Source organism: Synchiropus splendidus, chromosome 19 (assembly GCF_027744825.2).
Source record: "Synchiropus splendidus isolate RoL2022-P1 chromosome 19, RoL_Sspl_1.0, whole genome shotgun sequence".
Taxonomy (NCBI): domain Eukaryota; kingdom Metazoa; phylum Chordata; class Actinopteri; order Syngnathiformes; family Callionymidae; genus Synchiropus; species Synchiropus splendidus.
In genome coordinates, this window is record NC_071352.1 from 7822062 (window position 1) to 7838889 (window position 16828).

Sequence of the window (16828 nt, forward strand, 5' to 3'; positions counted from 1 at the left end):
GTGTTGTTCATCGGCCCAGGAAATGACACAAGAAAATCATGTGCTTATTCGTGTTTATTCCCGATAATTTATGCAGGTTCTGTACAAGAAGAGGAAATAAAAACAAACTCTAGAAAAGTTTAAGAAAACAAAAGGTGAAGCAGTGATCTTTATTCTGGAGTACATCGAAAGTGAAATGTCATGAAGCAGAATTAAGTGAGCGCTAACAGGCTAATTGCTAACAGAACTGTTTTTCGTGATTAACTCTTAATAAACATTTATTCATTTTTTGAAACGTTCATGTGATATTAGTTTGTGTAATTTCATAAAAAAAAGTATTTGTGTTTTTTGGCATCTTTTAATGCAAAGTTTTCAGTCAGTGATAGCATTAGCACAACGGCTCAACCTGACTGTTTTAACACAACTTGAAGAATTAAAGAGAGAAGAACAGAAACTTCTTTAAATACCCAGAAATGTAAAACAACGTGTAGTGACATGGGTATTGATCTCTACTCATTCGACTGGCGAGTATTTTCGCATTTCTTTTCAAAAGGAATTCACTTTAGCTAAAGTCGATTGACACGACTTGTCACGCAACTTATCCTCACCAACCTGCATGACATATCCAAGGTAATACTGCGCAAAGCTAAAACACCGCTCCCTCCAAGCAAAATACATCATTTACAAACGCGACTTTTCGGACGAGAAAAAAAAAAAAGGTTGACTACGTGAAACAGCCCAGTCATATCTTACGATACACAAAAACAAACCAGCTTCCAGTGACAGAGCAAAATTTAGAAAAGGCACAGTTCCCACGTGGGTTTACTGTCTCAGAACTAAAGTATATCTCTCGTACATGTGCGTTCAGGTGGTTCGTTTAAAGTACGCAATAGTTTTCTAAACACATCAGGTGTTTAAGCCTCCTTAGCTACACAGGACAAAGTGGTTTCATAAATACACATTTGGTCACCACTGTTTAAGAGTGACCGGTCAATTGGTGATCAAGCATAGCCCACTATTACCATCAATAACTAGATCCACTTAGCGAAGCCGACGTACAGCAGTTATAGCGCAGATAAATCACACAACTTAACCCCAGCTCTGTGGTCTACAGATCTACGTCAGGACAGTACATTCCATGTTCCACTGCAACCAAATGTTTGTTAAACTTCCGGGGTCGCTAGTAGAAGATGGTGGCAGATCGGTCGTCGCTGTAGGTGGGTCGGAGGTAGACCTCCAGAGAACGGTCACTGCGGGGAGAGAGAGGGCGGGGCAAGAACACGGGCTTATTAGGCGGTTATTATCGCAGCGCTGCGCTCCAGAGGGAGCCGAACTACGGCAAGCAAGTTGCAGTTAAATAAAATGTGACATGCCAGCGGGGTTAGTGTTTATCTCCAGCCAGTATGAAGCGCTAAAACTGCCGATGACTGCAGGAAGCAAATCCCAAAAAGCCAAAAAAAAAAAAAAGAGTAGCCAAGAAGCAATGGAGGCTGGTGACTTACGGAGGTCCTGTTCCCTCAGAAGCGGGACAATTCTGGACCCAAACTGGAAGGTAAAAAGAACCTTTGGGTTTGTTTGGTTGGTCGTTCCAGTCATGCATGGATCAACATTCAGTCACTGCTGGTTAGTTTGGTGCAAGATGGACGTCAGAACACAAGGTCACAACGTCATGCTGGACATGCCGGAGACACAGGTACGGGTCTGGTGCGCCCCCTACTGGCTCGTTTATTATAAAGCACATGGATCTGGTTTTCACGTTCAATCTGATGCAAGAATTTAAGTAAGTTTTAGTATCTCTAAAACTGAGCTCAAGGTTTTATTATGTGAAACAATATGAGCTGCTCCACTGCAAACATAGCTGGCACTAATGCTAATATAAAATCGCTAACTTAGCTGACTTGACAGTGCGAGTGCAAGCGCGAAGCTACCTCCCAAAGTCAAAATATCTCATTTGCTTTTTTAGAAAGATATTTTTCTGAGCTATTTCTTAAAGTCTAAAGCTAGAAAATTAGTTTTTCAGATACCACGGCTCCGATGCTAGCATTAGCCTTGACCTAGTGCTAGCATGCACATGTAAAAGAAGAACATGACATGTTTTTTTTAAGTGTATCAAGTTAAATATCCTCCACACAACGACTTAAAACAAATTGAATAAACTGAGCAGGCATTTTCATCCACACACACACATGCACACAATCACACACACAGACACACACAAAGCTGGGCGGGGCTAGTGAGGGAGGAGGAGTTTGGGGAGAAGCATGCTGCGGGTCACTCACATGAAACATGAAAGAATGAAAAACCCGAAACCTTGTCGTCAGCCGCAGAACAGACTTCCCGCCACACTCAACTATTTATTAATATATAGAGATATGTTTTATTTAGAATACTTTTGTAAAAAGTCACCGTACATTCAAGGTCAATTTTGAGTATCACACATTATTTTTCTCCTCCACAGCATGCATAAGATAAACACTTCCACTAGTTTCTCATTGTTCCTGGTAACACCGGTGTGTTTTTTTTTTCTTTTACAAGGACAGTTTTCGAAAATAAAGGACAAAAAAAAGAGAGTAAATAAATACATCGCCACTCAGGGAATACAATCGTAAATAACACAGAGCCGCAAAAGCCGCTATTTGGAACGAAAATGTTATATTTCACAGCTTGCGGAGACCGCTTGAAATGCCTCCAGCAGGGGGCGGAATTTTTATGGAACCTTTTCCATAAAAATAGAAATTAATTCGGTGAATTAACTAAGTATTTTCATATACATATACGCATTAATAAATCATCTGCTTCTCTGTAAACTACTCAAATGAGGGCGTTGTGTGGACGTTTATAAGTTCATAAAACATGTGTATCATAATAATAATAAAAATATTGTTTTAGCTGCAGCCAACTTATTGTAATCGAGGGAACATAAAAAACAGCGACCACAAAAAATCAATACTTTCAACAGAAAACATCTCATTCATAACTGAAGCCAAAATATACATTATTTTTTGCATTTCAATAAAAAAAAATCCCTCTCTCCACTTTCATAATTTGCTAACTCAGAAAAAAGAAAAAAAAAAAAAAAAATCTTTATTTTTAAGATTTACAATCAATCGTTCATCCCTGACCATTATATTTTTTTGAATTTTTTAATTGTCTAAATATTTTTTTTCTATAATATAGTATAGCCGTTTTCTGTCTTGTGTTGTATATTTTGAGTGATGACTTTTTTAAACTCAGGAACGCCCCACACACCGCTCTCAGCTTCATTCCACGCCGGTCGTGAAAGGAAAAATAAATTAAGGCATATATGACACGTTTTTCGGACATGAAACCACCGACACAAGGAAGCACGGCGCGACTGATGGACTCTCCGGAGCGGTGACACAGTCATCTGGAACAAAGCTTGGAGCAGGCGCCAGGCCCAGATGGACCTGGGTAATAGTGCGCCCACACCTGTGCTTAGGAAAAGGCCGTCGAGCCGTTGGCTTTGTTTACGACACTCAAGTCTTTTGGCACTTGTACAGTACATGTCCTTTAGTCTGACAAAATGACACAACCATGTACATGCATGAAAAGACGAGCAGTAGCAAAGGCAGTCTCTCCGCATGTCAACCGATTCAGAGTCCGTATCGCGGCGTGCCGAGCAGGTAGCTCCGGCTCTCTCGCTCAACGCAATCTTCCACCCACCAACCGCTACTGTCCACAGCGACACCGTCAGCAGCAGCAGCAGCAGCAGCAGCAGCAGCACCCAGCAGGGACGGACGAAGGGATGAAAAAGGAGGGACCCGGAGGAGGAAGAGAGGACAGAAAGGAGGGATGAAACTGGCCTCTTCCACTTGGTGAAGGAGGAGACAAGTGGACAGGAGGGAGGCTAAGAAGAGCGGGAGGGGGAGAGAGAGGGGAGGGAGGAGGAGGAGGAGGAGGAGGCCCCTGTGCTATCCGGAGCTGTCTGTCTGTCTGTATGTCTGTTCTCACACAGTCGAAATCAATTTGCCATCAGGACTGTCACTGTGGAACAAAGAGAGAAGGAAGCTTGCCAGGTCGGACACACTCAGAGAGAAATGAAGACAAGACAGGCACAAGGAGGCGGTTTGGGAGGAGCTGAGGTGGGCGTGGCGTGGGGGGGGGCGTGACCTCGGATTCACAGCGAGCAGCGGGGCCCCCCTGGTGTTTACTCAGTTTTTAAGAACGCTGCACTCAAGACACTATGAAAAATAAATAAATTAGCTGCTAAAAAATATGAATAAAAATCCAACAATAAGCTTCAATTTAGTTCAGATTTTTCCCGATATTATTTCCATGGTTTAGTTTCAAAACACACTTTAACTCATTTAAATGACTTATTACATTTTTTTATTTTTAATTTTAGCATTCTCAATGTTTTTTTGTTAATGTGACTTCTACTCTCCCCCCTCCACATTCTCCTGTAGACATATATTCTTACTGTAACTCAAATTTCCTCCCTCTTGACATAACGTCTTGGATACATGCATGAATATTACCACTTATTTGTATTCATTTTTTTCATTCATTTTTTTTGTATTACATTTTCCAACATTAAAATGTCCAGTCCCGGGTTGTTATGTGGCTCATCTTGAATGCAGCAATAAAAAGTAGGTAAGAGTTTATGACATTAAATTCAAATTCAAATTTTTACTCATCAAATTTGCCTTTTCATGAGTTATGTGTGCCATAAACCAGGTCAAGAATTCACCCCAAATTTCCAGTTATATTTCTTGACGTCACAGATCAGCCAAAACAACAGGTGGTCATAATGTTATGGCATGTAGACGGTGATCAATAGTTCTCCAGTCAAATGAAAACGCCCTTCAGCGCCCCCTTTATTTACATTTGTGTCCCCCCCCGGAAACGAAGAGAAGACAACTCCGCCCACCAACAGCTGCGGCTCCAAACGCACCTACAGTGAATAGAAGATTTAACTTCCGATTCCCTCATCCGCACTCGGCCAATGAGCTTTCCAACTTTCTGCACTGCGGATGAGGGAATCACCAAGTCATCTCTGTGGCAGGAGAGATGCAGGGATCGGTTTCCATTAGTCGCATCAGGTCTGAAAACAGAGCGGACGCAGCGGCCCGTCTGAGAAGCTGCAGACTGACCAGCGGCGGTGACAGAGGTGAGCTCAGCGAGATGTTTACCGACAGTACAAGGGCAGACGCTCTCCAGCCGCTTCTTCTCTCTCGCATCACACGCACGCTCAGCCGCTCACACCGATATACACTTAGAAACAAACGCACCAGGATGTGCTTGTTGACTTCATAGCTAAACCTCGATTGAAAGAGAATATGAAGATGAAACCTGTAGAATTTAAATCGACCAGGTTTTTATAAATCTCAAAGTTAAATGACTTGAATGGGAGCAGCAGTGGTTTGATATCGAAGCGGAGAAGGGCCCTACCTTGTGGCGAAGCGACCCTCGTAATCCTCGATGGCGGGCTGTGGACGATAAAGAAGGCATTATGATTCATAAAGAGACACACGCACACACACATATATATATGTATATACATATATATGTGTGTATATATACATATATATATATGAAAATCTCAAAGTTGAATGACTTGAATGGGAGTATATATATATATATATATATATATATATATAGGTGGTCAAGTTGAAGGTGGTCAAGGTGGAGGAGACTGAAAAATAGAAAATCTAAAAATACGCCTCATTGAACACCAGGTGGCAGCATAACACAGACTTGGCGAGAAAAACAGGGCTGATCACAAATATTTATGATATAATTGATGACTGATTATATAACTATTCATTTGAAATATCTATCTAATTTTCCATCCAATGTTTCTGTTAGCTGTCGTCTTCTATAGTAGCTAATTTGATCAAGGAGACATTCATCTAGATAAAAAAGGGAAAAAGGTCAAAGGTTAAAAACACTCCTGCTATCATTAATAAGTTTAAGGAATTGCTTTCACCTCTTTATTTTGACTCTCAAGCCACGAGGTGTGCACAAATAAAATACTACATGAAAAAGCTTTCAAATATTTCAACTACAATACAAGCAGTGCTTGGTTACTTAGAAAAAACTACATATTTAAAAGTAAATAAACCAAATAAATAAAAGGAGACAGAAGCTGAAAAATGTGTGAGATAAAGCATTGATAGTTTAACAATATATTGATAAATTCAAGAGAGAAATAGCCTCAAATTCAGATTAGAAGGTGTTTTGAGTGAATGATCTATAAACATGTAAAAAAAATAGAAACAAAAAGGAGGAAAAAAACCTTCAACATCGAAAGTGGATGAAGATTGAACAGCAAACCCCTCTGTCTCACGTCTTCCCCAAGTGAAACTAGTTCTCACTCTTGTGTGAGTCATGCGCCCCAATATTCAGGTCACAAAGAAACTTGAAGTGTATTAGGGATGAGATGACCTTCTACTTTTGCAGTATCCAGATGGAACCTCTGAGTGATGAGATCATTGTGGTGTGTGCAGTATGTACCTGTGTGCCGAAGCCGGCCATACTGTATGGGCGGGGGCGGGTCTGTGCGAGGCTCTGTGCCAGCAGGCGGGCAGTCAGGCCGTAGTCCGGGGTGGGGACTGACCCGTCGTTCTCCAGTAAGTTCCCGGTGCTGCTACTTTTCCCATGATGCAGGCTGCTGTGGGAGCCATGATTCAATTAAATGGTTATTTCACGCTCACTTTCACGGTGAAACTTACTTCACTTTCAGCTTCTCCGCGTCGCTGTCGGGCAGCACGCGCGTGTAGGAGAATGGGAACCAGCCGCGCCTGAGAAGGGTAATAACACTTGTTAAAGACCCCTTTATTTAAAATAAAAACACGAGAAGAGAATTTGGTGAGTTACATTTTATTCTTCTCGTTCTCCCCGTAGTGCCAGCCGTCACGGGCTTCCGGCACTAGCAGGGTGATGACGTCGCCCTCGGAGAAGCTGAGCAGGGTGCTGTTGTCGCCGGCAGCGTGGGAGAAGATGGCCTGGACGCGAGAGCGCCCGTTCTTTTCTAGACCGGCTGCCATGGAGCTGGATCTGGGCAGGGTCCTGGTCTCTCCTGTCACATGAACAACAATGAAACATCAGCATGCTTCATCGTCACCGGGGCTAAACAGAAACTTCCTCCGTGGTTGTCAGTGAGGAGCTTCACACCACCGACCAAAGTCTCCTGCTCAGCTTCCTTAAATTCTAGCATCCAACCTCTAATAACATCCAGCTCTCAGCAGTTCTACACCCCAGGACCAGCCTCGCTCACACAGCTGGTGTCTACAAGAGGAGCGACACAAGGCGGGGAGGTGTAAATGTCTCACCCACTGGGTTCTTGTTCTTGGCGGGGGCCGGCCGGCGGACAGGGAGGGTGTTGGAGTACACATCGCTGACCTGCCTCTGGGGCTGAGTCTGGGCCGAACCCTGCGCCGGGGTCTGAGGGGAGGAAGGCCTGACCTGGGACACGGCTAAATTCCCTCCATCTGTCCAGTACTCATCTCCGTGGACGCCTGTCGTCCCGTTGACCATGGACATGCCGTCGGGCCCCATCAGCCTCTGCGAGGAGCAAACACACCAGTTATCCGAGGTCAGCTTTGAAGAAAGTCGTCCAGCATCCGTGCGGACTTGAGAAAGTGAAGAGAGGGAGTCCTCAGTCAGATCCGCTTTAATGTTTTCAAAGCTCACATTTCTTTCAAGCAACCAGAGGTCGATGAAGCACTGGCTGTAAAACACCAAATACTTTCTAGAACACGACGACAGAGCCAAATTTATGTCGCCAGTTTAATGCACACACCGCTGGACGGGAATTTCAATGGAAAAATGAATGGCAATTTAAAAGGAAGGAAAAGAGCTTCTAGGTCGTCCAGGAAAAAAACGGATGGTTGAACTAGCTCGAGTGATTTTCATCTGTCTTCAGTCAGCTCTATGATTCTATTTGTGGATATTTCTCATATTCAAATGACTTTTTTGAACTTTAAGCTTGGACACACTCAGCTTTGGTAAGTTAACACTAAGTCTGACACATCAAACTGTGGCCTCTCAAGACACATTATTATTGTGACAAACCATTTATGAATATTGCTTAATACATTTAAAACTATTCTGACAATTAATTTAAAATTTAAATATTGAATTATAATAAATTTAAAAAACATATATTTTAGTTTTATTTTAATTTAGAGTATTTGAATCATTTCTTGCAGCATTAATATAAAGTCATCTCACCCTTTATTCTGTAAATAATGAACTTGTACTGGACTCTTTTCACATAAAGATTTATGTAGCATAAAAAAATCAATAAATAAATAAATAAAAATAAAAATAATCAGACGTTTGGGCCTTAGACTGACGGGAGCCAAGTCAGATGTCAGTGGTCCTGTCACTCACCGCTGGGTGTCCGAGTCCACTCCCCATGAAGACGGCCAGCTCTGGGGGCACAGGAAGAGGCTGGGCTCCAGGGATGGGGTCCGAGATGACCAGGTTGGATTTGGAGGAGTGCAGCGGGCTGGTTCCTCCGATGGCAGCAGAGCCCATCTGCTGGGCCAGGAGCATGGCTCGCTCCGGGAGCTTGTTGGGGTCCGAACAGGCCTGCTGCCACATGGGGATCTTCTGTGTCAGGAGGTCCTTACCCTGCCAGGAGGAAAGCGTTCGATGACTTGAAAGTAAAGCTGGAATCATAACTCCAGTGACTCCATGAACAAGTCCTCAAAAACACACTTACAGAGGACATGAGGAAACCGTGACAGAGGTTCTTCATCCCTGCAGCTTCTGACTGAGAGCGCTACTATTATGCTTCTATTACAACAAGTAACCATTTAAAAAAAGAGATATTAAACTGTACCGCATATTCTATCCTTGACCTTTAACCCCGTCCTGTTTTCACCCTGCGGGGGTGCATCAGGGTTGCACCCAGCCTGGCCTGCATCCCATCATACACATTCTGAGAAGACATCTTTGCAGCATTAATTTATGGCTTTGACTCTTCCCTTTCTCTCTACACACAGCTCGATCCTTTGGGGGAGGCTTCTTCAGTTTGCTGAAGGTGAATTCCACCCACGCACACCCCCGTTCTGATTAATGGCCGCTGCTAGTTGGAAACTCTGCAGCACAACACACACACACAGCGTCGTCCTCCGGTCACAGACTGACAGTTCACACCCACCAGTCTTCCCAGTAGACTGATATACTCCATTACACCGAGAGTCATATGCTCACACCGGCTCATAAATAAAAACACTCCAGGACAAGGGCTCTTGAAAAGCATAACCAGGGCTGGGGGTCTCGCACTTGTAAGGTGTTGAATAGTGAGGTGTTTACATAAACATGGTCCACGTGATAGTTTTGATTTACTCTCATCTGCATGTTGTTTATCATCTTTAGTGGAGCTCCTGGCTGATCCAAGGAAAAGAGCATTTTGAGTTTTACTGCAGCAGATCCGTCAGCGGGGGGATTGTGTGGAGGTTTAATAAGGTTTTAACAAAAGAGCCCCAGATGAGCGGTCAAAGTTAACGCGACTGAGAGTTATTTATCAACCACTGGTGCTTTGAAGAGAGGGAGATTTTCAACTGTGACGCTTCAACACAAGCCTTCACAAGGATGGCAGGAGGTGATTTCCCACAAGGCACAGTGGCTTTGCATTATTATGCTAAAAACGACCAATGAAACACATCCAGCTTGAGATGAAATGTTGCATTTGGAAGAGTAAAATAAAAGTGTATAAAATGTTAAATACACTTGAGGGAAACGCCTTGATAAAAATAACAAATAAATACACAACAAAATAAGGTTCTTAGGTGAAACAATATGTACATTAAAATCTAGAAAAGGAAGGAAGAACTTAAATAAATAATAAAATTATCAGAACACGTCACTAAAAATTGGGGGAGTAACAATTCAATATAACAACGATTCAATCTGTATCGCAGCGATTGGATTGTAAGATGATATTGGTTCGCTTAGAACGATGGGATTCAAAATGATACACAATAAACAGAGCACAAAAACTTTAAAATAAAGAGGATAAATGACAAGAACATGCAGGAAAGTGTCAAGGGAAATGTGTATTGGGGAGAAATAATGTGTTTTTTGGGGGCGTTTTGGTGTTATTATACAGTAATAAACATCACATGATGTCTGGTTCTACATTTAAAAACATTACACACAGTCATATTGAGTCGTGGTTCAGTCAAATAAGAAGCAGAGGAGCTAACAAGTTGGTGGATTTCATTCTATTTAACTATATTTTTTCAGTAAAAATAAATCAACAATATATAGACATGATATGAATATATCTAAGAGTTAGAGCAGTTCATAAATCTAATGATTTTAATGGTTGTATTTGGACTCAACAGTCCGAACAGAATGACAAAAACGGGAAGTGGAAGCATGTGCTTGCCACGTGGGACACACCTTGCCATGGTAGGCGCTGCTGTTCTTGGCCACGGCACACTGACGGTCCACCAGGAAGCAGTACCTCCGGCGCTCCTCAGACAAAGCTGTCTTGTATCCCTCTGCGATGAAGGTGTCCAGATCCGTCTGCTTGCTGCTGATGGTCTCGACAAACTGATGAAAACAACAACAGAAAGAAAGTCTTTATTTCAAAGAAGCGCTTTAAGAAACATTTGTATCATTTTAAGTCTTTACTCCAACAGCGGCAGTCTGGAATTTAGGCGCTCACTACAGGAAACGGCATATTCGCAAGAAAAACTCTGATGTCAGCTGGATAAAAATAGAAGCTGAGTTTGCATCCTCAGCGTTCATGAGTGTCAAAGGTTCAGACAGTCGCACTGCTGCGCCAATTGTTATTCAGTTGCACCCGCTACACGATTATATACAGTCAACCCAGAGGTGGCAGAGAAAAACAAATGAAAGGTTTCTGTTTTAAAGTGGGTCAACGGCTCACCACAAAATTATAACTAGTGAGCAGTTTGTTTTGTTGTTTTACAAGATAAAACCTTATGAGTGAGATAAGTGTAAAACAACTTGTGTCACTTGTATTGGAGGATTTTATTCACATCTGACAATAACTGTAGTATTTTATAATAACCGCTGTCATCCAGGCGGGCGAGCGGATTTGCATTTGAATTTAAGAAAATTTGATTCAAGCGTAACGTCTATTACAGATTAAATAAATAAACAAATTGTCAAGGAAATTCATTCATCTGCAAAATATCCGACTGAAAGTGAGATGAATGAGGGTCAGATATTCCAGTCAGAACATAAATAATGTAAAAAAAAGGGATACAAATATGGAGCCTTCTTATTTTCACACCATGAAGGCCATTTATTTTACATCCACGTCAATGCTATTTCTTCGCCACAGGGCACCACAGCAGAGCGGGAGCGGCTGCAGCCCGCCGAGAAACGTCATCTGCTGACTCAGCTAAAGTCTATGGTTGACTGAAAGCAGCTTCGGGTTCCCAAACCAGGCACCACTAGCAACCTCTGCTCCTCCACAACGGCCGTGTGGACGTCCTCACAGCTACGTACGTATTTATTCATGCGGCTCACAGATCAATCTCATCTGTGATCACCTCAGGCATCTCATTTGTTAGTGGGGAAACACATTTATTAATAACTCTAGCTCGAGCTACGGAAGTAATCTAGTAAGTACGCCACTATAAATTATTATAGATAGATGGGTGGATGGATGGATGATAGATAGATGACAGACAGACAGATAGATAGATAGATAGATAGATATTTACATTAGTATGTAGCTCAGATGCAAATAAAAGAGTTAAAGCAGTGTTTAAGAGTCAGGCTCCTCCCTTCCTCCCTCCCAGGCTCATCCCTCCCTCAAACATCCGAGTCTTCAAACTTGCAAGCTGCAACAGGACCAGACCAACTTCCTGTTTGACTACACAGTCAAAGCCACTCTGAAGAACTGAATCACAGTGTGAAAGCAAATGTATGATAACCCGACACCTTGAATTTGTAACTGCATTTCCCTTCAAATACTGCAATTTTATCATATTATAATAATAATAAGTGAAAATAAAGTTCCATTTTGGAGTCATTATACGGTAATAAACATCACATATGATGCCTGGTCCTACAAATAAGTATTTTAAATATCTACACACACACCCACTCATATTGAGTTTAATAAGTCAGAGTTTAGTCAAATAAGACGCAGACGAGTAGACAAATTGGTGGATTTAACTCAGTAACCAGCAGCGCTCTCTGCTTCTTCGCCTCCCACAGCCCCCAGGTTTCCTCATTAGAATTTCTCCGAGCAGATCATTTATCAGGAATGGAATTCGAAAGAGTTTCCTTTGTACTGGTGTCGGAGCTGAACAGAGATTTCAAGTCAAACCGCGAGACGTGAGGATAATAAATGACTGTTTTCTTCATGTATTTGCTCAAAATATTTCGTTTTCGGGGGGGAGGAGAGAACACCCAGAAGGTGGCCTGCGGACCACATGTGGTCCTCCTCTGGTCTTCATGAGGTCAGTGTGAAACTATGACAGCAACGCTTGGTATCAGATTGAACACACAACACCGTTGTTTTTAAATAACCATATTTTAATGCTTTAAATATGTTTTTCCCTCTGTACCCAGAATATCATACACAATATCATTGGATCACACTACTATTTCTCTTTCGCAGTATTATTGATTTTGCACACTAAATATTTATTGATTCACACTACAAAATTGTCCTCACAGCAGTATCATATTGTGTACTAGTTGATGCTCCCTTTCCGTCGTCTTCCTGTCCTCATTCCTCTTCTACCTCACAGCACCAACATGCCTTTCTTCCCCGCTTGTCCACCTGAGTCTGTCCTCCATAACTGTCTCCAAACTTCCGCACCTGAGCTCTGATACACTTGTTCCTGAGCAGCTTTATTCCCACCTTTTCTTAGAACTTATACTTCTATTAATCCCTTTAACCGTCTACTATTATGACCATGTATTGCAGTACTATTATGGGTAGTAATGCTGAGTCCATCATTGCAATTCTGTCGATGCATTCTGGAAGGCGAACACCGTAAAATCCTGGCAGTGTTTCACCACGAATGTCTGTGATTTTGTCATTTTCCCTCCTCTGAGAAGGATAATTTTGTTTTGCCGTTGAGTCATTTCACACCGCGGCGACCAGCGAGGAGGAAATATCCAGCGGATACGGAGCAGACACCTCAGCTAATAACATTCCGGAATGGGCCTCTGGTCACTTTGGGGAGCGACGCAAAACAACAATTTTAAGAGATCACAGACTCTTTATTCTTCTTCATTCTTCCCATGGAGTGACCTTTTTTTTTTTCTTTTTTTGCAGACTCACAGCCTGGCTGGGCTAATGGTCTCACCGCGGCCCAATTCTCCTACCACTCAAAAGGTCAGCGGAGTAACCCAAGACAATGACAGCTCAGGGAAAATCCTGGGCAGACACAAGCCGCTATTATGACCCCGCCGTGCTCGGGTTACATCCAGGATTGAATGACTTGTTTTGTTGTGTATATAAACGATCGCTGCTCCTTCAAAATCATGCTGCTGTATGTTCACCTCAAAAACATCTTCAGATAACAAATAACAAATTATCAACTCAACTATGTCACGTTGCCACGACAACTGGATGTGTGTGACCGTAAATATACTGTAATTACTAGCTAATATAATCTTCAAAGGTACACTATAATTTAAAGAATGAATCCAGGTTTCAAAAAAATATTTTCAGGATAATGATAATAATATTTCCGTTTTCCTTTTTCTTAAAATAATAATATTGACTTGTTTATTGCTAAAAAACATGATATTTTAAAAAACAAAAGCTAGATGACGACAATGAAGTCGCACTTGATGTTTTAAAAACATTAAATATTTGAATTTTATGAAGTATACGTGAAAAATTATAATAATGACAAATAAATTACGTGTAAATGAGAATAAATGAAAATAAAAATGAATAAATAAAAAGCTAAATAGCATGTGCTATTATACAGATACCATGTAAGGAATCTTAAAATGTATTCATAACACGAATCATTTGTGAAAATTCAGAGGCGCAAAAACAAAGCCACTTGTTGCATCAAATTTACATGACTATTTAATTATTTAAGTCGACTTCAAAATGAGCAAAACCTGTTGAGAAAGGTTTCCAAAGACAATTCCTCCACATGCAAAATTTCATGCTACACAAAGTTCCACGTCTCCTCAGCCACATGGACTTAGTAACGCTGAGTTCTTTGCGCTGCTTTAAAAATATACTCCGGACTGCAGAGTCCCACACGTCACGACAGCAGATATTCCGAAAAAAAACAGCTGATATGATGTGCTCGCACACTGTTTTTCCACAAATCAAAATCCACCTGGAGCCACAAAACTGTTTAGCACCGCTGAGTTATATTTGTTTAGAGCAAATACAGGCTTAAAAATAGTGCGTGTTTTAGTACACATAGCACTAAGGTGCAAACCTGCTACAGTCAAATCAATGTTCACAGTAAGATTTTGTTTCGTTTCTGCTCTATTTATTTATATATTCATTGTTTATCATTTGCGACACCTTTCCTCTAGACTTTAAGTCATTTAATAATAGAATAATTTGATTTTTCCTAAAAAAAACTATAATTTTATGTTTATGTATTTTTTCATCATTTTTAATATTACATTTATATATTATAAATATTACATTTATTATAAACTACACTTTCACTACTACACGTTCACATTTACAATAAAATATAATAAAATAAAATTCAGTCTACTCAAAACACCATAGATTTTGGAGGCTATATTATGGAAAACATAGTAAAAATAGGTAGTATGCACACAAGAAACTATGAAGAACGTGATCAACTGTGGGCTAGGAAACTAAACACAACAAATAATGATAAAGTGATTTAAAAAAAGAAAGTTGAAAAATAAACTTGGCTATCTTATCTTGAATTTGTAAGTTAGCATTTTATCTTAAAAAAAAAAAAGCCGCTAGCAAACGGCGAGGGCGTCGGGTTAAACCCCCTTATTTACAGTCATTTTCCAAGTAAGCGCGGCTCCTTACAACCAACTTCTCTCCACTGTCTTTGAATCCACAGCCTCTGCTTTTAGACCTCGTGGCAAAGGCGATCTACTCAACCCAAATCTTAAGTTGGCAAAGAAGTTCTTCTGAATTGGACAAGATAAGTGAATTTGAGTGGCGCAGAGTGATAACAGCTAAAGATGGCGCTGTTCTGCTGCGACAGCGGAGCTTGAACTCGGGTTGAACTCAATAAAGACGGAGAATAAGAGTTGTTATCCTTCCACAGTGAAAGAGTTTGGAATATAGAGAGGCAGGAAGTTCCTTAAAATGACAGGCCATTTCAGGCAAGGAAAACGCAGCGTTAAGGGAACACGTCTTTCTGGATCAAACCAGCAGGTCCGCTGCGCTGAGCGACACAATGGGCTGCTCTCCATGCTGGCAGGGACTCGGGCCATTGGTGAGATGGCACAGTCAACATCTCTGGACTCACAAGAGGAAGGACGGACAAAGAGAAGACGGAGAGCGACGACTGGGATGAGTGTGTGAAAGAGGAGGCGGATCAATGAAAGTCGTTGGCCATCTGTGTCCGCCGTGAGACAGAACACTGCGATCCTCTGAAAACCAGTGGATAAATGATGAGCTGCTCATCTGCAGAGAGATGAAATGATGAGGAGGAAGAGAGAGACCTTTGCCTCCGAGTGACGCCACACACAGAGAGAAGAAAGCCTTCCACAAACCAGGGGAATCTGGTGGGTGGGGCTTTCTCAGAGGTTCTTCAAAGGCTGAAGTACTAAGGAGGGTCAGCTAAAGACTAGCTTTAAGAAGAAGAACAACAAGTAAGTGAAATGGGTTTCCATAAGTCTGTGGCTGAGCTCTACCACCCAGCACACAGGACAGCAGCTGTTGGGGTGAATGCAATTGGGTTGTAGCCCAGATGATCAGCAGAACAACACTGGTGGCCTTAGTCTAGTCATTTTTATTTTATTATTATTATTTTTAAAGCCAGAGTATACTGCTCATGAGATGAAATTAGTAGCATGAAAAAGAAACTATACCTTTGTCATAGTTCATATAAAGTAACTACAAAATAAGGACATAAGAGTTGAAAATATTATAATGTAAAAAAATATTTTTTGTGAACATAAATATACTTTGATAGAATTTAAAAGGGTGTATGTTAATGGAATGTGCTCTGAAACGTACAGTAGTTTCATAATCTTTAATGTAAAATACAGGACAGAAACAAATCAAATTGTCACATAGTATCCAAAAATCTGGAGAACATAGAATATCAATGTTTTCCCCCGAAATTTAGATCAATAAAGGGTGACTAAATATTTACTATTATTATTATTACTATATGTAATGCATTTTTTTATTTTTACTACTGCTACTACTACAACTTCTAATTACAATAATAATAACAACAGTAATAGTAAATACTTAAAGCTGAAAAGTCAAAAAAATGAAAAGAAAATGCCATGAAATAAATAAATAAAGAATAATAATAGTTTTAAAATGAACTTAAAGCATCCTTTAAATAAATGACAATCAATAAGAACACAAAAATATATAAAATATATATAGAAATAATACTTCATAGGGACATGGATGTCATGCCATGAGTTAAAAGTCCAATAGGTGCCAGCCAGAGGACAATGGCAGGCAGGAATATTGCAGAATTCAAATCCAAAAACTGATGCAAAAAAATGAAATAACAATTAAACAATGAAAAAAAAATCTTCAGACGAAATAGTACGCAAGATTAGAATCACGTAAGCTGTGTAGTACCGACAACGCACATCACTTCAGATGAAGCTATTTTTCTGGAGGCAAGCGTGTCTAAAATAATGAGCGCTCTCCTTCCTACATCGATGAGCAGAAACATTATGTACAACAAAGACATGTCAGTCACCTTCTGCT

The 16828-nt window shown here is 40.9% G+C and overlaps 1 protein-coding gene across 10 annotated transcripts in view; it reads right to left on the minus strand.

Annotated features, from left to right (window-relative positions):
• Nucleotides 1-39: 39 nt before the first annotated feature.
• Nucleotides 40-16828, minus strand: part of baiap2a (BAR/IMD domain containing adaptor protein 2a) — a 63587-nt gene continuing 46798 nt past the window's right edge. For 3 of the 10 annotated variants that reach the window (XM_053851882.1, XM_053851889.1, XM_053851891.1), the window contains 8 exons: nucleotides 10360-10512; nucleotides 8338-8580; nucleotides 7275-7506; nucleotides 6820-7021; nucleotides 6675-6743; nucleotides 6457-6613; nucleotides 5392-5429; nucleotides 40-3672 (listed from right to left, as the gene is read on the minus strand). In XM_053851882.1, the coding sequence (XP_053707857.1) occupies nucleotides 3594-3672; nucleotides 5392-5429; nucleotides 6457-6613; nucleotides 6675-6743; nucleotides 6820-7021; nucleotides 7275-7506; nucleotides 8338-8580; nucleotides 10360-10512 (1173 nt within the window). In that variant the 3' untranslated portion in view covers nucleotides 40-3593. Of the gene's footprint in view, nucleotides 3985-5391; nucleotides 5430-6456; nucleotides 6614-6674; nucleotides 6744-6819; nucleotides 7022-7274; nucleotides 7507-8337; nucleotides 8581-10359; nucleotides 10513-16828 lie in introns of all 10 variants that reach the window. The other 7 variants (XR_008413220.1, XM_053851888.1, XM_053851883.1 and 4 more) reach the window with 7 other exon arrangements.